We start from the raw sequence: 23694 nt of genomic DNA, 5'->3' as shown, positions 1-23694 counted from the left end.
GAGTTCCTGTTGTGGCTCAGCGGTAACAAACCTGACTAGCATTCATGCGGATGTGGGTTCGATCCCTGGCCTCGCTCAGTGGATTAAGGATCTGGCGTTGCCTGAGCTGTGGTGTAGGTGAGAGATGGGGCTTGGATCCAGAGTTGCTGTGGCTGTGGTGTAGGCCAGCAGCTTCAGCTCCAATTCGACTCCTAGCCTGGGCACTTCCATATGCCTCAGGTGGGCCCTAAAGAGAAAAACAAAAAACAAAACCAAAAAAAGATTGGCAATTGTAAAATGCATGTGGAAGTTGCAGGAAAATATTTACTGAGGAAAAGTATGGCTCATTAAGTGGTTCTGAGACAAGCTGGAACCTGGGCCCTCTGCTGCAGTGCCTACACCTGGACTGTTTCCTTCAGCATCAAAGACAAAGAAACTATAAGGGACTAAAAATAGCTTGCATGGATGCTTAGTCCGAGCAAATTATGGATAAGATACAAAAAGACCAAAAGCCAAACTGCCACTTCTGAGGAGCCGGGAGCAAAAGCAGGAGACTGTGCATGTCCCCTGCACCCAGTCACATAGCACCACCAAGGGGTTGGCCGACCACTTAAGCCTCTCTTGGGCCCAAGCCCTGGATCCCCCTCCCTCAACCCATATAAAGAACCAGCTTGGCGCCCACGACCCAGGGAGTCATCAAGGGAACCAGCAGCTTTTCACCCGCTCCTGCTGCAGCAGGGCCCCCATAAAGCCTTGTCTGAATTTCTTTCTTTCTTTCTTTCTTTTTTTTAAGCCTTGTCTGAATTTCTTGTCTGGCCTTTTATCAATTTCTATTGACTAAGGGATCCAAGAACCTTGATTGGTAATAACATCCACCAAATACAATGTTCAGATAAAATTGGAATTTACTTTGCTTTGAGCAAAACCTGATGTGAACTGAGGTAACAGACTTTATAGAGACTTCATGTATCTTATTTAATGTGAATATTCATGTAGTTTCCTAAAGAGATGTTGATGTGTTTAAACCCACTGGGGATAGTACATAATACATTACCTTTTCTTTCTTTTCTTTTCTTTTTTTTTTTTTTTTGTCTTTTTGCCATTTCTTGGGCCGCTCCTACGGCATATGGAGGTTCCCAGGCTAGGGGTCCAATCGGAGCTGTAGCCACCTGCCTACGCCAGAGCCACAGCAATGCAGGATCCAAGCCTCGTCTGTGACCTACACCACAGCTCACGGCAACGCCGGATCCTTAACCCACTGAGCAAGGCCAGGGATCGAACTCGCATCCTCATGGTTCCTAGTTGGATTCGTTAACCACTGAGCCACGATGGGAATTCCCAATCTTTTCAAAATACACTTTAGAAAAATCTAAATTCACCCCAAAGTTTCAGCTAAGAGGTCATGAGTTGTCCTTCCAGTCACATAATCAAAACACATCAACATCCTATTAGGTAAAGTTCTTAAAACCTCCTGAATAACTAGATAACATGGGACATGCAACAAGGTGGCACACTGATGCAGCAGGAGATACCGAATCAGGGACGACATCAAATCCTGGCCTCAATGTTGGCAAAATTAGTAAAACTTGCTCTTTCTAACCCTTGTTTTTCTCATTTGTTAAAAGGAATGGAGGGGGGCTTAAATGAGATAATTTAGGAAATAGCATATGAGATAAAAAGCAATGATATTGAGGAGTTCCTGTCGTGCTACAGTGGAAACCATGAGGTTGTGGGTTTGATCCCTGGTCTTGCTCAGTGCATTAAGGATCCGGCATTGCTGTGAGCTGTGGTGTAGGTCACAGACGTGGCTTGAATCTGGTGTTGCTGTGGCTGTGGTGTAGGACAGCAACTGTAGCTCCCATTAGACCCCTAGCCTGGGAACCTCCCTATGCTGCTAGTGTGGCCCTTAAAAAAAAAAAAAAAAAAAAGACAAATGACAAAAAAAAAAAAGCAAGGATATTGATAGATTGTAGCTGCATCTGCTGAATAACTGTTAATTTTATTAAATGACCTCTTTCACCATAGCAACAAAGGAAAGGTTGGCTTTTTAATATCTGAGGGTTCGGAGTGTTCAGATTCAATATTTCAAACTTAAAATCTGTATAGAAGAAACAAGTGTACATTGCATCATATTCCAAACCAGTGATATTATTTACTTTTTTTCTTTCTTTTTTTTCTTTTTTTGGCCGTATCTGCACCATAGCAGTGACAATGCTGGATCCTTAACTCGCTGAGCCACAGAGGAACTCCCTTATTTGCATTATTTTAGAAGTTAAATGATTTGGATGACCTCGCTGGAGCACTAATAATTTTAATCACTTATTAATGACATGTACCATGTGCTTTTTCTAAATGACTCACCTGGGAAGAGTAGGCATGTCCATCTGAGCCACAGACAGGGCTCATGGAGACCCCCAAGCACTGCCTGCAGGTGGATGGTGGGGAACCCCTCCGCTGCTTATGCCCGGCTCCTGCATCTTTCACACTGTTGGAAAAATAAAACAAGCATAGTTAGTGCACTTATTTAAAAAAGTGATATTAGCACTGTGCCTTTTCTCCACTGTCATTCTACCTCTTGAAGATAAATTAGAATCAGTAAACTATAGTCTCATTTTTGATGTGTTGATCCTTATGTATGGTGTTCTTCAATGTCAACTTTTGTTTCATAATCAAGCTTTGCCTACAGTAAGATGAGAGTACATGCCTTAAAACTATTTCACCAATCACACACAGCACAGAGACTAGTTATACTTCATCATGTTGGTCTCTTGGTTTTAATTAGTAGTTGTGAAATGTGTTTTTAACATCCCCCAAACAGAAGCAGAAGTTGCTCAACAATAAAGGATCACACCTTGGGAATCTTCCCAAAGGCCCCGTAGATTCCACCAGAAATGGTACCAGACAACAGCACCTAACACCCAGGGTGTCCCCAGATGCCTGGAAGTAAAAGCAGCAATAAAAACAATACTTTTCCAGCAAAGACCAGCACTTAGCCTGATTAGTGGGTTTGGTGAGGGCCAATCTTCTTTTTACTGTGTGGAAATGACTCAAAATACACCCATCGGGCTCGGATCTGGAATAATGTGGGAAAACTCATTCTTTTCTGTGACTGACTCCTGAATTATTTGCTTCTCTGCTTTGATTAAATTACTTCTGCTCTGCCTATTTGTGCAAACAATTCACACAGAAAGGGCAAAGGCCCTAACAATAGGAATAGAAACAACAGAGAACCTCTATAAGAGCATTTACTAGTTCAAAAGCCTCTGGTGAATCAGCACCCACTCTTGTTCATTAGAACTGCATGGAGAGTGGTTTGATGTCAATATCAGGATGAGAAAGGTGGTTTTACCAGAAATATTTGCTTCCTTTTTGCTTTTAATTTTTTTCATGAATACAAAAAAGTAATCCCAAAAGACTATTAAGAAGTACAGCGAAGTACAGTGTTCATCCTCATTAAAGGGATAAAGGTTCAAACTACACATTTTAAATTTTGATAAAATGTGGGTGGGCTCTGAGGAAAGGTTTTTTTTTTAGGCAGACATATCAAGAATCAATCAATGAAACTGCTCTTAAAGAAAGTATGACAATTTTTTCATGAACTAGAAAAAGTAAACATACAATTTATATGAAAAATCAAAAGGTGCTGGAGAGTCAAAAGGATCATGAAAAAGAACAGAGCTGGAGGCATCACACTCTCTGACTTCAGACTATGCTATAAAGCCACAGTTATCAAAACAGGAAGTGGTTAGTGAATCCAACTAGGAACCATGAGGTTGTAGGTTCAATCCCTGGCCTTGCTCTTTGGGTTAAGGATCCGGGTTGCTGTGAGTTGTGGTGTAGGTCACAGCTCCGATTAGACTCCTAGCCTGGGAACCTCCATATGCTGCAGGTGCGGCCTTAGAAAAGATGGATGGAACAGGATAGAGAGCTCAGAAGTAAGTGATTCTATGGTCAATTGATCTACAACAAAGGAGGTAGGGGATTAAGAGGTACAAACTACTATGTATAAAATAAATAAGCTACAAGGATATATTGTACAGCAAAGGGAATAGAGCCAATATTTTATGATAAATTTAAATGGAGTATAATCTATGAAATGTCAAATCTGTAATATATATGAAACTAATATAATACTGTCAGTCAATTATACTTCAATAAAACAGAAAAAAACAGATTTGGCAAAAGCATCACAAAGCACTTCAAAAATCTTTAATCTTTAAAAGGAAGGCTATTTTTTTGATATATTAGAGGCTACTAGCAATTAATTATTTTGAATTGTTATCAAATAGGGTAATATAGTTTTCTCCCATTATTGATGTATGAAAACTCAAGCTGGCTGCAAAACTCTGCAAGTTTTAAAAAATTGCTCTCCCGACTGCAACCCTGCTAGAATAGCCGTTTCAAAGAATACCTTTTTTAAAATTTGTTTTTATCCCATTTTGAAAGGCTACTTTCCATTTACAGTTATTACAAAATATTTGCTATATGCCCTGTGTTGTATAATAAATATATCCTTGAGCCTGTCTTACACCCACTACTTTGTACCTCCCACTCCTCGATCCCTATATTGATCTGTAATAGAACTGTTTTTTTCAAAATTATATAGTTCAATTTTGAAGGTTAAAGTTAAAAATTTAATTTTTTACCTTGTAATAACATCCTATATGCACTTCCCCTTAAAGAGCAAATAACTGTATTTTGAACTCAGGGAATCGAGGCCATTAAATGATAATCTAGGATATGTAGTGACTTTTTTCTCAAGATCTTTCTAATATTTAGAAATATTAAATATTAAAAGAAATATTTCTTTCTAAATAGTCCACCACTCAAGGTGCTAAGTTTTTTGTTGTTGTTGTTTGTTTGTTGTTTTTTCCTATTGCAAAGAGTCAGCTTCTTCCATTCATTTCGAATTGACTGCCTTTTACTTCCATCAATTGTCTTCCTGATTTTCAGGCACATGTTCAAGCCACTGAGAAGCAATGGAAACTAACATTCACCATGTCCATAACTATTTACGGTGTCAGTCAAGCTCTTTTTTTTCCACTTTTTTTTTGACTTTTTAAATTACTCAATAAATTTTATTACATTTATAGTTGTACAACGATCATCACAACCCAATTTTATAGCATTTCCATCCCAAACCCCCAGTGCATCCCCTATCCCCCAATCAAGGTGCTAAGTTAGTTTCATAGCAATACTCCTGTTCTGCTTGTAAAGGCGGGAATTTAAAGTTGGAGTTCCTGTCATGGCGCAGTGGTTAACAAATCCGACTAGGGACCATGAAGTGGCGGGTTCGATCCCTGGCCTTGCTCAGTGGGTTAAGGATCTGGCATTGCCATGAGCTGTGGTGTTGTAGGCTGGCAGCTACAGCTCTGATTAGACCCCTAGCCTGGGAACCTCCATATGCTGCCAGAGCGGCCCTAGAAGAAAAAGGCAAAATAAAATAAAATAAAGTAATAAGCGTTTCTCTCTTGTTCGCACTCCTGCATGACCTCTCCCAGGCAGATGGGCTGCATAGCCCTTTCTGCTGAAGCTGCTTCTCGCCCCGACCGCCCTGCACTCTGGTCCTCCAGCATCCCTTTCCAGTCTCACCTCACCTGAAACCCCACAGCCTCTTCTTTCCTAACAACCCCACTTTCATTCCCGCCACTTCTGTAACTCAGCTACGGTCTGATTTTCTGTTTCATTAACCACATTGAACATTTTAACAGTATAATTTGAATACAATTCCCATGTTTTAGGATTTACCTTGATTTCAGAAAGCATAAATGATGTTACCAAAACAGCAGAAAAAGCTCATTCCAACTTGATCTGAATTTCAATTTTGACTGTCATTAATGCAAGTCAGCAAACTCCCTGGGTCTTAATTTCTTCACTGATACATGAAGCTTCACCTGTACAGATCATTTGATCTAGAGAATTCCATGAGACTATTAAAATTACTTATATGAAGATACACAACAAAAACAGAAGCAGAGACAGTGCATACTGGCCTTTTGCTGTGATTTTTTAGACCTTGACCTCTGTTATGAGTGACACAAATGCATCATGATAGCATGAAGGGTGGTGTGGACTGGGGCTGGTTTGCTGGGGAAGCTGAGGATGCAAAACTTCAAGGCAGCAAATGAGACGTATCGAGGGAGGTGGGATGTGTGATGCCCAATGAAAGGGGAAGATGACACGATCATGTTTAGGGAGCCCTGGTTTCTATGAAAGTACCCATAATACTTGATCGCAGTATCAAGGAAAACTGCCAATAAGCCACAAAACAACATATCACATTTATACTATTAATGATTAGATATTCTTCTAAAACCGTGTATTCCCAGAATCTGACATCACATGTTATAATGAACTCTCAGTTCCCTAGGCTGTAAATATGCAAGGAGAATAAAACACCAATTCATTTATTGTATATTTACCTTGTGAAGGAAGCTATGTCTTAATTTCTTAGAGCAATGGAGCAAAATAGCACAAGCAATTGATTTTAAGTAAAAGTCATACTCTACAAATTCAAAATGAACTTGTCTCTATACTAGGAAACATTATTAGCAGTATGGCTACTAAACAACAAATAGACGAAATAAGTCAGCATGGGCTTATTCTACCACTTGAAACTCTAAGATTCACAGAAAAAGCTCCCTTGTAGATGTATTTCAAAATATGGTGATGGCAGGAATTAATAAGATGTATCCTTAAAAACTATTCATAATATAAATTCATGCTAAAAGTTGACTGTAAGAATACATTTTTTGCCATGAACTATATTTACCAAGTCAACTAACTTATACAGCGGCATTGCCAGGAAATCAACATAATTAGTGATTTAGAGAATAGATGTTTTACAGAGTACTAAAATTAAACATCATAATTTAAGAGATGTGGATAATTTATAATAATGTCCCCACTTCTTTGAACAATCTTAAAATAACTCTGCAAAGTTATACACTTAGGACAGAATAAAATTCAAATTAGGTTTATGTTAAGGAACAGTGTATTTGAACACTGACCTTACTAATACAACACACCATTTCCTGAGGCTCATTTTCTATCAAAGAATATTTCATTGACTTTATTCTAAAGCTGTGTTATCCTTGAGATAATTGGATCCTGGACAAGTTATAAAGATGTTTGAATAATAAATATATTCTGCCAAGAGAATATTTTTAATTAAGCAGTGCGCATACTCCCAATTACTGAAGACATCGCTTCAAAATTTCAAAACAGACATCACCACAAACGACACTCAATGTTATCCTCTCTCTGAGCTCAAAGAGCCTGAATGAGTAATAAGGCTCTGAAATGTACAAGGTGGAGACGATGTAGAATTCAGACTGCAGTGTTCAGGGTCTCTGCTATTTCTACATATTTAATTCAAAACATTATTTCAATTACTAAGGACCTCTTCACTTAAACTATGGAAAAAGTATATTCAACTCCAAAGGACCTTCATCGTACAAGACACAAAGAGTCAGGCTAGGAGTGGTAGACCAGAAATGCCTGTAAATCTGCAGACTGGGAATTCATGATTTTACACATAATAAATCAATTACCAATTAATAAGTATATATAAATGTATTCATTCAAAGACGTGTTAGAAAGCTCTTTATTCCTTTAAAGCCAATAAAGTATTATTGCTAAGCAAAATTTCAGGAACAGTGTCAAATATTTACACACATTTAAGGTTAGATTTTCATGTATTTTGATAGCCTTTCATGTGCCAGACACATGTATTATGATTTGATCGATTATTTTAGCAGTCGCATGCAGTGTGCATTCTTCCCTAAGTTTTGAACCAGGAGGTTGAGGGAGCTTCATTATCTTCTCAGGAATCTATAGCTTGTACTTGGCAGCTGTGGACTTCAGGTGTTCTTTTCCCTTTGACACCGATGCTTTTTTTGCCATGCATGTGCATATAAAATTTTAAATTTCATGAAAGACCACACTCCCATGTTTATACATTTCTACATCAATTTTATATAATAGATAAAAAAGAAAAACCACAGCATAGCTCAAATTTTACTTAAAAAAAAAAGATCCACCACCACCAGTAAATATTGTCTGGCTAATTAAAGCTGAAATTTATCTAGAGTGTAATAAACAACACAACACCATATATGTGATTCTGGTTCAGTGAATCAGTATGAAGATTAACATAAACTGGTTCCATTTAATTTATGTTGACGTATATTTCCACGTCAGATAGGAGCCTATGAGAATGTTTGCTAAATCTACTTCCTATATTTAAAATAAGAATTAGAAAATGTTTCATTTTTTCCAATTATTAATGTTCACAAATAAAGCAAGCTATTAGCCATTAACTGTGTCTGTTGTTACCTTAACCTTCAGGAATTCCAGAGCAAAGGATGAGCTAAGATTTGGGTTCACAAAAATGGGTGATTCTTAAAGATCAAGGAGAGTCTATATTTGGAAAACTGCCTTCACATTTTTAAACTAAGTGACAGATTTGCAACCTAAAAAGGGAAAAAATATTCCACCTAAAAGAAAATGCCTAACAATGCAGCACTTATCAAAACACATGGGAATAGATGGATCACTCAAGATATGTTTTATATATCAAAAATATTCCTTGATTATGAAAAATTCTCTAGACTTTTGTTTGTTTTTCTGAACATAAGGAGCTATTTTTCTTTTCTACTGTTGACTAAATAGACCTGGCAGCCTTACCAAAAGGCTTTAACAATTAAAGTCTACATTTCACTTAAGAAAACGATGATTAAAGGTCACCCAAAGTTCAGGGAAGGAAAAGAGCTTTCCCTCCATTGTGTTGTCTTCACAGAGTCACAGCCTTCTCCTTACTCACAGCTTCACTGGAAAAGGAAGGTTATAGAAACAAGAAAAAGAAAAGCAGCCCCATGATTGGCTTGAGTCTGACTTAGAGGCTAAGAGAGAGGTTAAAAGTTTGAAACTTTCACCATGCATGAATTTTTACAGTAATTTTCAAGTTAACTAAAGTAAAATTAAAGAAGCCTAAGTTTTTGACTCCACAGTACTTGTCTCTCTACCTGGTTGTGTTTAATTTCTGACCTGAAAGCGACCCTGCGAAGCATGTGTCCACTGACTCTGGTGTAACCACCAGAGTCAGATTGGCTCCACAGGGAAATCTTCCTCAAGAAACACTTTCTTGGTAACTTCTGAAACTGAATCGCCCTAACACAGAGTTCCTCTGCTGAGTTTATGATGCACCCTTCTATCCAGAACTCAAACCCCTTTCTTTTCCTGAACCTGTTCCCCTCAAGACTGAGGGGTATCAAAGAAAAGGGGGGCCTGGGGCCACATGCAAACCCCAGTGTCCCTGTCCTTGGGTCTCCTGGGCCTCCCCTGAGGCTCAAAAGGCTGCTCCAGAGTTAATGATGAGGAAACAGTGAAGATGGAGAAACAAAGGAGAGCTGTTGGGCTGGGAAACTGGTTACAATTTAGACTATAAATCCACCACATAGTTGAATCACTGAACTCCCAGTTCCCTGCAGGAAACAAAGGCCCTACACACAATCTTAGGTTGTTTTTTTACAGGAAGCAGACCTCCGCCAGATGAAAACTGCTGACAGTAAGAACATGAACCCCAGGTGGGTTAAAATCAGAAGGCTGATGATCCTTGAAAACTTCACCTCCATGCCAACCAACCTGAGAACTGCACATGTACTGGTCACGCCACCAGCCCCCCCTCCCTCACATGGCCTTTAAAACCCCTTCCCTGAAAGCCACTGGGGAGTTGGGGTCTTTTGTGCATGAGCTGCCCATTCTCCTTGCCTGATGCCCTGCAATAAATGCTGCCCTTTCCTTCACCACAACACCTGGGATCCAAAGCTGGACCCCTCAGCAGACATTAGTTCCTCCTTAAACAGGGAACCATGGCCAGAGCAGTGGATGCTCTGTCAGCAGAGACCAGCCCTAAGTTTCCCAACCAACATGCTGTCAGGACACCTCATGTCTCCATGAATTATGGCAGTGCTGTATTTTTTCGCGCTAATTTTTTTTTGGGGGGGAGGGTCTTTTTAGGGCATATGGAAGTTCCCAGGCTAAGGGTCAAATCAGAGCTGCAGCTGCCAGCCTAGCAACACAGCAACAGCAATGCAGGATCTGAGCCGTGTCTACAACCCACACCACAGCTCATGGCAATGCTGGATCCTTAACCCAATGAGTGAGGCCAGGGATCCAACCCTTGTCGTCAAGGATACTAGTCAGATTCGTTACTGCTGAGACATGACAGGAACTTCTCTACTGATTTTGGGGAACTGTGGGAGTTAGAGCTGTGAAGAGTAGACAAGAATTATGTTGCCATTGTTATAGATAAAGAATAAAAACAACAGTCACATGCATAAGCCTCATCTGACCCGTTGTGTGGCTGGAAGACCAGAGGAGGACAGTGGCTGCATATCTTTGCTTTTGAGCATTGAGGAGTGGTGGGTACTGGGGGTCTTGAGCAGGAGATCCACCTGGATCCCAGATGACAGGAGCGGAGCCACGTGTCACACCAGGAGCCTGTTTCAGAAGAGCCATTTACACCAATGAAACAAATGACCCCATCAACAAATGGGCAGAAGACCTAAAGAGACATTTCTCCAAAGAAGACATACAGATGGCCAATAGGCACATGAAAAATGCTCAACACCACTAATTATTATAGAAACACAAATCAAAACCACAATGAGGTATTACTGTCAGAATGGTCATCATTAAGAAGTTTACAAACAATAAATGCTGGAGAGGGTGTGGAGAAAAGGGAACCCTCCTACACTGTTGGTGGGAATGTAAGTTGGTGAAGCCACTATAGAAAAGAGTATGGAGTTTCCTTAAAAAAATAAATATAGAACTACCATATAATCCAGCAAGCCTGTTCCTGGGCATACATCTGGAGAAAACCATAGTTTGAAAAGATACATACACACCAATATTCACTGCAGCACTATTCACAATAGCCAAGACACGGAAGCAACCTAAATGTCCATCAGCAGAGGAATGGATAAAGAAGATGTGGTACATATCTTCTTGTACATATATACAATGGAATACATATATACAATTGTACATATATACAATGGAATACTACTGAGCCATAAAAAAGAATGAAATAAGGCCATCTGAAGCAACATGATGCAACTAGAGATTCTTGTACTAAGACAGATAAAGACAAACACCACCTGATATCACTAATATGTCTAGTCTAAAATGACACAAATGAGCTTATCCAGGAAACAGATAAGGGGAAAGAGTGAGGAGGGGGGAGGGACCCTTGGTCCAGTACTCAGGGTGGCTCCTATTTTCTAGACTCAGCCTATGTCCACTTAGGAAGCAGAAATTCTGTAGCATTGTTTCATTACTGTGTAAATTTTTATAAATACTCTGTCAATTATGCCCTGGTTAAAATCATTATGACTTGCCACATTAAAAGCCCACCACTTAGAACAGGACAAAATAATAAAATGGGCTCTAAATTCAAACTATGGTCTTATTTTTCCTAACAACTGTTTTATGCTGCAGCATGAAGGAACACAGGAGAGTTTTCCACCCCTTCCTTCAACAGGTTCAGTCCATCAAGGTCTCTGTTCAGCCTTGTGTTTTAGAATCTTTAACACACCCTTCAGGGCACATGGAGGGAATGAGCATCAGGAAATGAGCAATCTGCTTGCTCCCCAAGACTGTAGGGGAGGAGGAGTGATGTATACAGGCTTCTTTTCAACAATTCTTCAACTCTGCTAAAATCACTGCTAATTTGCTGCATTTTTTTCTCACTTGACTATAAAATCCATTGACTTTATAATCCCATGTTAATTTTCTTTGAAGACTACTCTGCCACAGTCTCTCTTGCCCTCTGACAGGTTCCTTTGTCCTCTGGGGCCACAGAGGCTCAGGAGAGAAGAGCCCTACAGCCCACTCCCCGCGGCAGCTCTGCTGCAGGGTGAAGGGTAAGAGAGGCTGCAGCTCACTCCTTGCACCACTACTGCAGGGGGCTGGGGTAGGAGAGGTTGGTGACTTCCACGTTCAAGGCCTGTTCACTTCCCAGAGGCTGGGGGTGGAGCTGCTGCTACAGAAGAGGCTTGTGACCCTGGTGTAGGCACCCAAGGCTGAGTGAAGGGCCTGGAAGGTGCTCTCGGGGGACCTGACCCCTGTCTTCCTACTTGGAGGAGATGCTGCAATGGGTAATCTAACCTGAAGCAGGTCTGCTCTAGACTCAAGACCAAACAACACAAGGACTCTCTTTGTGCTTCTTGTTGGAAGCTTTGTTTGCTCGTTTGCGTTTTGTTTGTTGATTTTTGTTGACCTTCTTTGAAAAATTCAAGCTTGGATTACTTAGGATTTGGAGCATAAGCAAGCAAAGAAAGCCTCTGACTTATTTTGATCCTAGAGATAAATGGTGCAGACATCCTGGTTTAGGTAAAGAGCTCCACAGGTGATGGCAGGGCAGACTGGTGAGCGCTGGGTGGTTATGCTGAGGCTCCAGTTATATATATTTTTTTCTTTGTACATGTGTCCCTTGGAGAAAACTGGGTATTCTGAGTTCCTCTGATTGCTTCCAATCAACAGGCCAATCCGCCCTCTTGTTTGGTAAGCCTATCTCACAGATTTCAGAGACCTTTGTGTACCGGCCACTTGACCCCTGTGGAGAAGGACCCTAAGCCTGTTTACAGAGTCCAGTCCCTAAGGCAACAGAACAAGGACAGCCCTTCCACCAGAACTACCTTTCTTGATTTAATATGTGGCCAATAAATTTTTATTGTGTCCCACCACTGAAATTTGGGAATAAATTTGCTACAACACAACATTACCATAAATAACACAGATATTTGAAGCAGTTGAGACATATTAATATCTAAATTACATCTAATTTTGACATAGACCATAAATTTAAGGGTAGAAAGCAATCCTTAGCCTTTTTTATTTCAAATCAGGCATCAATTCAATCAATGCAAATAAAATTTTACTTTAAAAAATATGTATTAACTTCTTTAAGTTCCCCAAGCTTAGAACCTCAATCTTGGACTTGAAAGTGTGAAGATATAAAGCAAGCAGAACCATAATTCTGAAGAAAATAAACACTGAAGTCAATGTCACGCTTGTGAATTTCTTAAGTAATATGAAAGAATTCCAAAATGTGTTCTATTTTAAGATAACTAATGGAAATCACATGAAGGCATGAAATTTAATCTTTTCACCCCTCACTTTAACCAAGTCTGCAAATACGTCTCTATCCTACTGAGAAATCCAATAATGTTTTCTTCTCTAAGTTAAACACATAAATTCACACAACAGTCTGAGTGAATTCGGGGATGCTCTGGGAATTTTCAAAGCTCTGGGAATTTTTTTGGAAAATTATTGTTTCAACAGCAGCTTTATCACTGTCATTAAGAGAAAATAAATTATGATATAATAATCCTTGGTGAAGCTAAATTGTCCAAACCCTTAGATTGGAACGGAATGCAGATGTTCAGTAAACTGCTGAAGGCTTACTAAATATAGCACGTAAGAAGAAATTAAAATGCAGTTATGAATTATTCATTGAGTTTCATGTTCAGTAACCATGAGAGCCCGTGGGGTCTTCGATTCTGTCAGCAACTCAGAGCCGCAAAGAGGCACAGCCACCTCCACAGAACTTCCATGTTCTCCAGGAGATGAGGAAAATTATACATCTTCTAACAGAAAATTGTCACCTTTGGCATTTGCTCCAGGCTATGTTCTCCAGATCCCATTTGAAACGATTTTGTGAAAAGGTTTGAGATCTGTATTTTCTGATGACCTATTTGAACTTACTTTTCAGACCTCTGTCTAGGACAGAATTTTAAAATGTCTTCATCTTCATGCAAAAGTGCTGTTGAGAGATGTTTCAACTGCTGTCCTTTCTTTAGGACACCTGCGCCTGTACCGCAAGCGAGATGGGGAAAAACTAGTTAAAGGTATTTACGTCAAAATTATTTTCAGACCAAAAAAAAAAAAAAAATCCGCTAGTGCTATTTAGTAATTCAGTAACTTCAGTAATGGACTGTTACTTCGACTCCACAAAAAGACACTGTGTTTTATACTTTGAGGGGAAAAGCCCTCTTTAACCAGAAAACCAAGAGGGAGTCTTTCCTTAGAGTCAACAGTTGATCAGATGTGAAAGGAGAACGTTTATAATGACTTGGTTTCAAGCTTTTTGATGCATAAAGCCCTCCATCTGCCAGGAGCCCCAGCAGGAAGCTTCCTGGAGGAAGAAGGGACATGTAGCTCAGAGCTGCAATTCTGAGAGTAAAGCTTCCAAGAGCAGTTCAGACAGTGAGGAGTGAGGGTCTGCTTGTGTGCAAATATGGCAGGAAGGTTCTAGACCTTCTTGTACAAAAACACTTTACAGACCTCTCATTAAGTTCATGAAAAACAACCCCTCAAACCTCCTTGTGCTCCCATTTGATGGGAATCATACTTTTAGTTTTTGTTCATTAAGAAATTATCTAATGAATGACAAAAAACAACTCTCTTCCTGTTACTCATGACATTTTAGAAAATGATGCAAATATTTCATGATGCAAATGCACTATGTCTAAGCCTTGCAATAGGTAATCCCACAGCCTCCAAGGCACTCGTGGTCACCAGCAAGGAAAGGTCTGAGGTCTTCATATCATGACATGACTTGGTTACAGGGTGAAATTCTCTGTACAGACATGCCATGTTTATGTTCAGCACATAGCTCATTGCTATGAATTCCAGTGAAAACATTTTGTTAGCAGCAGTTGAACGCCCATTTTTTCCTATTGATTTTAAATACATTTGCTAATTTATTGATGAAAACGGCACAGCACTGTTGTGAGTCATGCATTGCTGTGATGACTAATGAAAGTATCTTTTTCTTCATAATTTTGTTTTCCTTTTCTTCTATTGTTACTTTTAATTTTTGTCATTTAGCATTTTTCTCCTTGTGTTGAACACAATTGTAAAAAATAATTCCAAAGTCAATATTTAAAGAGGGATAAGCAAGGAATTAGGTGTCAAGGAGCAAACACTAGGGAGCAATTAAGTTACTTCTACTTGAGGTTTGTATGCTTTCTATGAAAGGAGAATTTGCAACTTCTGTAAAAGATTCACTTATCCCAATAATGTTTTGTTTTGACCACTGCCTTTGGAATGGATAAGCAAGGAGATCCTGCTGTATAGCACTGGGAACTATATCTAGTCACTTACGATGGAGCATGATAATGTGAGAAAAAAAGAATGTATATATGTATGTGTGACTGGGTTTCCTTGCTGTACAGTAGAAAATTGACAGAACACTGTAAACCAGCTATAATGGAAAAAATTAACATCATTATTTAAAAAAATCCTGACTGTTTATTAAATTAAAAAAGAATGTTAGTTTTATATTTAAAATGCATCTATATGCAGGGTTGTTTTGGCTTGAATGGATGGGTTGGCAACCTGAGAGTGCCAGCTTAGCAGTAACGTCCAAACCCTTCCTAGCTCAGGAGTCAGCATTTCAATAGATTCTCGCAAACATTCTTAAACGTCACTGTTTCCCAGGATGTCAAGGTGCTCAGGATTGAGGCTGTGAATCTTTTTCTTTCCTAATTGTGTCCACACTGTATGTGCACAGAGATTGTAGGTCAGTATCATTAAATCATTCCTAATTTTTTTTTTTTTTTGAGCTGGGATCAGAAATCTTCCCTAGAAGGTTTCAATAAGATTGAGGAGCAACAATGTGTTAGCAGTTGATCCTGATAGGATGTGAATCCTGTAAGTTTTTCCCTCCAAAATCTGCCATTTCTATGCAGTTTCTTCATAAAATCAAGGACCTCTTCTTTCAAATATCTGTCTAGTTCCTGAATGCTTTTAGTATATGCTCCTTTATTTAAACACAAAGGCAATGTTGAGGTGTGTTTTGCCTCTGGTCACAGGTCACTTCTAGGAGTTTTGTAGTTTCAGGTCTTACATCTAGGTTTTGAATCCATTTAGAGGTGTTTTGTTTTGTTTTAATATGGCATAAGGAAATGCTCTAATTTCATTCTTTCACATGCACCTGTTTGGTTTTGCCAGTACCACTTATTTAAGAGACAGTCTTTTCTCCATTGTATATTCTTGCCTACTTTGTTGTAGACCACAGATTTGTTAATTGACCCCAGATGCATGGGTTTATTTCTGGGCTCTCTGTCTTATTCCACTGATTGATGTGCCTGTGTTTGTGTCAGTACTATGTTGTTTTGATTACTCTAGCTTTTCTGTATACTCTGAAATCAGGAGCATGATACTTCCAGCTTTGTTCTTTTCTTCTCAAGACTGAATAGTCAGAACAATCTTTTACATAAATTGTAGCAATGTTTTTTGGGGGCAAAAGAATTAAAAGGAAAAATAAACAAATGGGGCCTAATTAAATTTGAAAGCCTCCATACAGCAAAGAGATCATAAACAAAATGAAAAGACAACTTGCTGAATGGGAGCAAATATTTGCAAATGACATGACTGACAAGAAGTTTATATCCAAAATATATAAACAGCTCATGCAACTAAAAAAAAAAAAAAACCCAAATAACTCAATTAAAAAGAAGCAGAAGATCTGAATAGACATTTCTCTAAGGAAGACATACATATGGACAGTAGGCACATGAAAAGAAGCTCAACATGGCTAATTATTAGAGAAATGCAAATCAAAACCACAGTGAGATATCACCTCATACCAGTCAGAATGACTATCATCAAAAAGTCTACAAATAACAAATACTGGCAAGATTTTGAAGAAAAGAGAACCTTCATACACTGCTGGGGAAAAGTAAACTGGTGTAGTTGCTATGGAGAACGGTATGGAAGTTTCTTTAAAAAGTAAAAATAGAGCTACCATATGATCTAGCAATACCACTCTTGGGTACATATCTGGAGAAAATGAAAACACTACCTTAAAAAGATATACGCACCCAAATGTTCACAGCAGCACTATTTACAATGGCCAAGACATGGAAGCAAACAGACCATCAAAGGATCAATGGACAAAGAAGAAATGCTATATATACACAGTGGAATATTATACAGCCATAAAAGAAAGAAATTCTACCATTTGCAACAATATGGATGGACCTGGATGGTAAATGTTTGCTGAAATAAGTCAGAGAAAGACAAAAACTCTATCTTATGACTTATATATGGAATCTAAAAAATAAACTAGTGGATATAGCAAAAAAGAAACAGACTCAGAGATCTAGAGAACTAGTGGTTATAGAGAGAAGAGGGAAGGGGGAGGGGCAGCACAGTGGTGGGGGACAAGGAGAAACAAAGTACTATGTAAAAAACAAGCTACAAGGAGATACTGTATAGCACTGGGAATACAGACAGAATTTTATAGCAAATTTAAACAGAGTATAATCTATAAAAATATTGAATCACTATGTTCAATATACCCAGATATAATACTGTAAATCAATTATACTTCAATTTTAAAAAAACTGAAGTGAACAATGAATAAATAATACATTAGCCAGATTTATACTACTTCCCTTGCTTAATTGGAAAATAAAGGAATTCAGCTTTTCCCTCCAAGCTGATCCCCACACCACGACCCAGCTTGAACATATGGCTAAGCATATGTAAGAACATAATTCTCAAAGAGATTTAAATATTGAAAATGTTTAATCTATAAGGTGTACATCAATTAATACTGAATAAGAATAATAGCCATGGCAAAATGCTGTGGTCCTTACTCAGTCTGTTAAGAACTTATCTTTAAATAATGGCAAACTTTACAGGGTTTCAATGAGGAATATGGACCATGATGAAAAATACAGTTCTGATCTTTTGGAGAACAGAAAAACAGTTTCTGGTTCTGCTTTATAGTAAACTGTTAACTCTCTAATCCCTTTATTCTGCACACTAATTTGAATTTAATCCTTTTGCTGCTAGATAACTTTGAGTGACTTTCTTTAGAAAAATGACTGTTCTTTCCAAAAGTAAAGGAGCTGTAATGCAAATATGAAGAAAATATACGATTTTTTTTTCTCAAAACAGTGCGAAGGGGAGGGCAAAGGGCTGCAAAACACAAAGTAATAAATGTTTACACAAATAAAAGCTGTCAACATACCTTTTTGATTGTGTGTGCTTTATTTGCGGAGAGTTTTTACTATCATCAATTATAGTATTTTACTCCATCATTTTAAGCAAGTGTATCGTATGCAGACTGGAGCTAATCTTACACAATTGACATAAATCTTGTATAATATTCTCTCCTTGTAAAAAGGGACAATAACAGCCAAAGTTCCACTGACAGCTCCTTAATGATTCTGGTGGCACCGTAAAAATGGGGGAAAGAAAAAGTAGCTTTTCATGAGAGAAGATGAAGCAAAGAGGAATGGCTGAAAAATGATGACATTATGAAAAGGTCAGATACTTAGATTAACATAAAAAGCACTTACAGAAAACATTTGCATTTCCTGTTGAGTGATCACAAGACCAGTACAGGCAAGAAAATTAATCTGCTTTATCCTACAAGACAAGCTCCCACACCACCAACCTGTTTTTGCCTCAAAATATCACAGTTTTGATAAGATTTCAAGATTACATTTAAAATTAAGTTTGAAATATAAAATTCAATCTCTAATTAAATTTTCCATAAAATATGTCAACTTGTCACTTGGCAAACAAGAAAATGGGCTGTTTTAGGGTTTCCACTGGTGTCTTACTCCAACTTGCTCATAGATACACACAAACAGACACATGCATATACGCATACTCACGAACTCACACAGATGCATACACACTCACACATATACCCTCAGACACACATACATACTCATACACACACACACATATGCATACACACTCACCCACATATTCCTACACACATGCATACACTCACATAACACACATGCATATACACACATACGTGCATACACACACACTCACAACACATGCATACACATACACACATGCACACACTCACTCAATATACACACACTCACACATATGCACACATGCATTCACACCCACAGATGCACACACACATGACTCTACCCTCACACGTGCTGTGAGTACTTAACATTACTCTGGCTTCGTCAGGCTAGTGGCTAGAAAGCATTTATATGCCTTTAGCCCTGAAATTGGAACACCACTTTAAAGCCATGCACTGATGCACATGAAAAATACATTACCTTACATGATATTTAATTTCCATCCTCTAGATGGTAACATTATTGTCGGGCTACGCTACTAGAATATAACATAATATTCAGGGCTCCATCCCCTGTGACTACAATATTCCCTAATATGGGTGGCCAAGAAATACTTAGTGTAAAAAACATGAATAACTGGCAGTAATTGGTATTTCTTCTCCATATACTGGTAGTTTCACTGTTTAGAGCATTCAATGTATGCTTTGTGTTTATTTTCACTGAACAGTTTCTCTTATACTAACCACTTACATATTTTCCAGTGCTGAATTTGGAGCAAGTGACGTGGTTAAAGGTTTCAAGTTCCTTTAAAGAGAGAGGAGACTACCAGATTCTCAGCCGGCCTTACTCGGGAAATTGTTGAGGGATTTGATCCAGCTTTTCATTAACTCTATTGGTCTTTGGATCTTTCACTCTCTTCCTTCTTGGCACTTTATACACCTCACCATGTAAAGCGCATGCACACAGAAGAACAGGGCAAGATAACGTCAATTAAGATGTTGCCTGGGTAGTGAGAGAGCTCACACTTTATACTCATCACCGCTTTTGCTTTTGGAAAACTGCATTTAACACACACTTTTCACATCTCTGAACCACAGAAAAAAAGCCTGAAAATACTGGCAACATTGTTTAGCTTATACATGTTTAAAACATCCTTAATTTATGGAAAAACACACAAAGATGTTCCATGAGTTATTATTTAGTGTTACATTATTTTGGAAATAGTGGCAAGACACCACATTTCTTTTACCAAGAAAAATCCTACTGTGTGTCTTCTTGAACACTAATCTTCAGGCATATTCAAAAGAGCACTCTTACTGCAAAAGAGTTCAGATTTTCTGGAGTTCCCTTTGTGTCTCAGTGGTTAACGAACCGGACTAGCAACTATGAGGATGTGGGTTTGATCCCTGGCCTCGTTCAATGGGTTAAGGATCTGGCATTGCCCTGAGTTGTGGTGCAGGTTGAAGATGCGGCTCAGATTCTGCACTGCTGCAGCTGTGGCGTAGGTTGGCAGCTGTAGCTCTGATTCAACCCCTGGCCTGGGAACCTCCATATGCCACGGGTATGGCCCTAAAAAGACACATAAAGAAGAGTTCAGATTTTCCTTACATAATTCCAGTTTTTTCAGTCTACACATAGATGGCCTGGTAACATCAAAGCTATAAGCAACAATGATTAAGCCAATGTACACAGAATTTATCTTTTAAATGAGCTTTTTTTTTTTTTTGCTTTTTAGGGCCACACCCACAGCATATGGAGGTTCCCAGGCCAGAGGTCTAATTGGAGCTACAGCTGCGGGCCTACACCACAGCCATAGCAACACCAGATCCAAGCTGCGTCTGCTTACAATCCGAGCCACCACAGCTCATGGAAATCCCGGATCCTTAACCCACTGAGCGAGGCCAGGGATAGAACGTGCATCCTCGTGGATGCCAGTCAGGTTCATTAACCGCTGAACCATGATGGGAACTCCCAAATGAGCCTGTTTTTAAATGAAGTTTCTTTCAAAAATCCGGCCACAAAGAACTCCTCTGAAATTGTTTTCTGTTTTATAAAATGTAATGCTGGGAGATCTTTGGTGCTAAAATGTTAATTGCAGTAGATGCTCACTGATTTGTTTCTCATTGAAATAGGATTTAAGTAAATAGTCTACCAATTACTTGCTTAATTTAACTTTCTCAGGAAATAGTCTCTTTGAGCTATAGAACAATGGAAGGATGGATGGACATCCAGATGGCTATCAGTAGATACATGTATTTTTTTATTGTTGATAAATTTTTTACTCTCCCTTTTTATCTGTGTATATTGGGAAGTGTAGGACTCTCCATTTTCTATTTTATTTTTTAGGGTGGAAAGCGCAGGGCTTTTTAATCAATGTGGTGTTAAGAACAGTCTCCCTGCTATGTGGGAAAGCAGTTCTGTGCATCTACTGTCTCCAACCTTCACATACGGGGTTGTGGCTGTAAAATAATCAACGTAAGAAGCTATTTATAGGTGTGACAAGAATCCTATTAAGTACCAAAGCACTGGACACTCTATGCACTGATAAATTTGCTCAAAAGGTAATTTCCGGGGGAAAAAATAAATGTGACTGTTTACTCAATCTTTAGACACAAATAAACTGTTAATTCAAGGTTAAAATGATGAATATTACAAATAACATTAATGGATTCTCTGAATCTCTTCCGGCTCCTCTCTCTGCACTGAAGAGATTTCCAAGAAGAAAATCTAACTGTGTCACTTACTCTTGCTGAAAAAATAACAAAACGACCAAACAGCAAAAAAATGAAAGGCAGAACTCTGGGACCTCTGGGGGAACAGCAGGGCAGCCGTGCCCCTCTGCACCCTCCCCACTCCCCGGTCCTCCCCCACCCCCAGCTTTCCCACAGTGCTGGCCTACCACCTTGCTATCTGTCTGAATCCTGGTGGAAACTGCCTGCAAACCCTTCCAACCTCAGCCTGGTGTCACCTCCCCAGAGAAGCCCTCCCTGACTCACGTTTCCTTCCTTTCAGAAGGTTGTCTCTCTCTCTCTTTCAGCATATCTCATTTCTCTGTCCAAACAGAAGGTATTATTATTAATGCAAACGACATGAGGCATGCTGGGGGCCAGTCCTCAAAATGATCCTCCCATTTCTGCACAGCTTACGGCACTGACCACCCGTGGTCCAGGACAGAGCTGTGTCTCCAGGGAGGGCCAGTATAACAGAGATAATGGGCCAAATGCTGGAAGGCATCTGCTCAATGCATTGCTTCTCAGCTGGGAACTCGCATCCTGCACTATAACCCACTGCGTGTGCAGGCGTCCAGCTGGGCCCTCACATGCCCCCCCCGGGACCAGGAACAGGAGGTACCGACAAACACTTGATGTCCTGGCTTCCTCTGTGCCAGGAACTGGGCTCTTTGCCTCTGCTCTCGGGTCTGGGGTCTTGCACCAGCCCCCACAACTGAGGCAGCCTAATCTATCAGCTTATAAGGGGGGGGTAAAATCTCAAACTCTGCATAGTTCTTAACAATGCATAAAAAGGAAGAAAAATATGAACAAAATAACAGTAACATGAATGAAAAACTGGGAGAAAACACAAAGTAGAAGACAATATGGAACATCAAGAAATCAGGAGTTCCCGTCATGGCGCAGTGGTTAACAAATCCAACTAGGAACCATGAGGTTGCGGGTTCGATCCCTGCCCTTGCTCAGTGGGTTAAGGATCTGGCGTTGCTGTGAGCTGTGGTGTAGGTTACAGACGCAACTCGGATCCCGTGTTGCTGTGGCTCTGGTGTAGGCTGGTGGCTACAGCTCCGATTAGACCCCTAGCCTGGGAATGTCCATATGCCACGGGAGCGGCCCAAGAAATGGCAAAAAGACAAAAAAAAAAAAAAGACAAAAAAAAAAAAGAAATCAGGGAACCTCATAAATAAGAAAACAACCACACACAATATTACCAATAAAGGTATGCTCAGTGTCAGCTGTCTGATGTATGTGTGTGAAAAATACTATCTGTATGTATTTGTTATAATAATTTATTACTATGTAAAACAACGCTGTGCTAAATTTTATCTTCTATGCCTCTATGAGGTCTGATGATTCCTACAGCATCAAGTCCTAGCAGCTGAGTTTCCAAATCCAAGACGGCGTCCCTCCCTGCGGCAGTGCCCTCCAGGGCAGCAGTCTGAGTGGGACTCAGCTCCCCAGGAAAAATACACAAGGAGAGAGGCTGTGCTGCAGGCAGCCAAGAGCTGCAACACTAATATTTTAGAAAAACTCATAAGGAGGTGAAGGAGTAAGCTATGAAAATTCCAAGTAGAGGAAACCACAAGGAACGTCAGCAGAGCTACAAGCGGTGCAGGGGATGGGCGAGTTTGGTCTATGTGAGGGAAAGCCACAGGGCGAGGAGGGTCAGAAGCCAAGGACCCACCAGCACCCTGGGTGAATGGCAGCCATCACAGGTCCCGAACCTGGGCAAGAACAGCAGCACCAGCACATGGTTCCCGATGCTGCTTATGCAGTGGTCATAAGTGACCCAGAGTCCCTGGTCCTGGGGGCAACCTTGCATGGTCTTGCTAAGGTCACATCAACTGCAGTGAAGCCATGGCCAGGAGTCCATCAGACTGTGAGCACAGGGATGTGTGCAGGGAGCACAGGGATGCATGCAGGGAGCACAGGGACATACATAGGGAGCACAGGAATGAGTGATGGGAGCACTGGGATGCATGCAGGGAGCTTAGGGACGTGTGATGGGAGCACAGGGACATGTAACAGGACCACAGGGATGCATGACTGGAGCACAGGGGACACATGCAGGGAGCACCGGGATGCAGGCCAGGAGCACAGAGACCTGTGACGGGAGCACAGGGACGCGTGCAAGGAGCTGCACTCCCACCGTGCGGAGAACAGACAGAGAAAGACAGGGTGAAACAGGAGTCTACTCGGCCAATATAGGTCATGGCTCATGGCTGCCCGGACAGAAGTCCTGGCAGGGGCTGCCCAGTAGCCACATCCCCACAGATTCTGACTTAGGCCATCAGAATTCTGGTCAGCTGTGGTGCGTAATAAAATCAAAAAGTAACTCATGATGGACAAGT

General features: G+C 40.0%; 1 protein-coding gene across 7 annotated transcripts in view; it reads right to left on the bottom strand.

The window, feature by feature from the left end:
- SPOCK3 (SPARC (osteonectin), cwcv and kazal like domains proteoglycan 3) overlaps positions 1 to 23694 on the bottom strand; it is a 370327-nt gene that overhangs the window by 127645 nt on the left and 218988 nt on the right. For all 7 annotated transcript variants that reach the window (XR_014826516.1, XM_084994723.1, XM_021074207.2 and 4 more), the window contains one exon: positions 2341 to 2464. Coding sequence is in view for 6 of the 7 variants with exons in the window: in XM_084994723.1 (XP_084850849.1) it covers positions 2341 to 2464 (124 nt within the window). In the remaining variant the exon portion in view is untranslated. The remainder of the gene's footprint in view (positions 1 to 2340; positions 2465 to 23694) is intronic.

The sequence above is a fragment of the Sus scrofa genome, chromosome 14 (assembly GCF_054392235.1).
Source record: "Sus scrofa isolate SSC_HxYL_T2T_F1_AM1 chromosome 14, Sscrofa_HxYL_maternal_Yorkshire_Landrace_v2.0, whole genome shotgun sequence".
Classification (NCBI taxonomy): Eukaryota; Metazoa; Chordata; class Mammalia; order Artiodactyla; family Suidae; genus Sus; species Sus scrofa.
The sequence above is the reverse complement of the archived record's forward strand: the minus strand, read 5'-3'. Positions and strand labels throughout refer to the sequence as shown.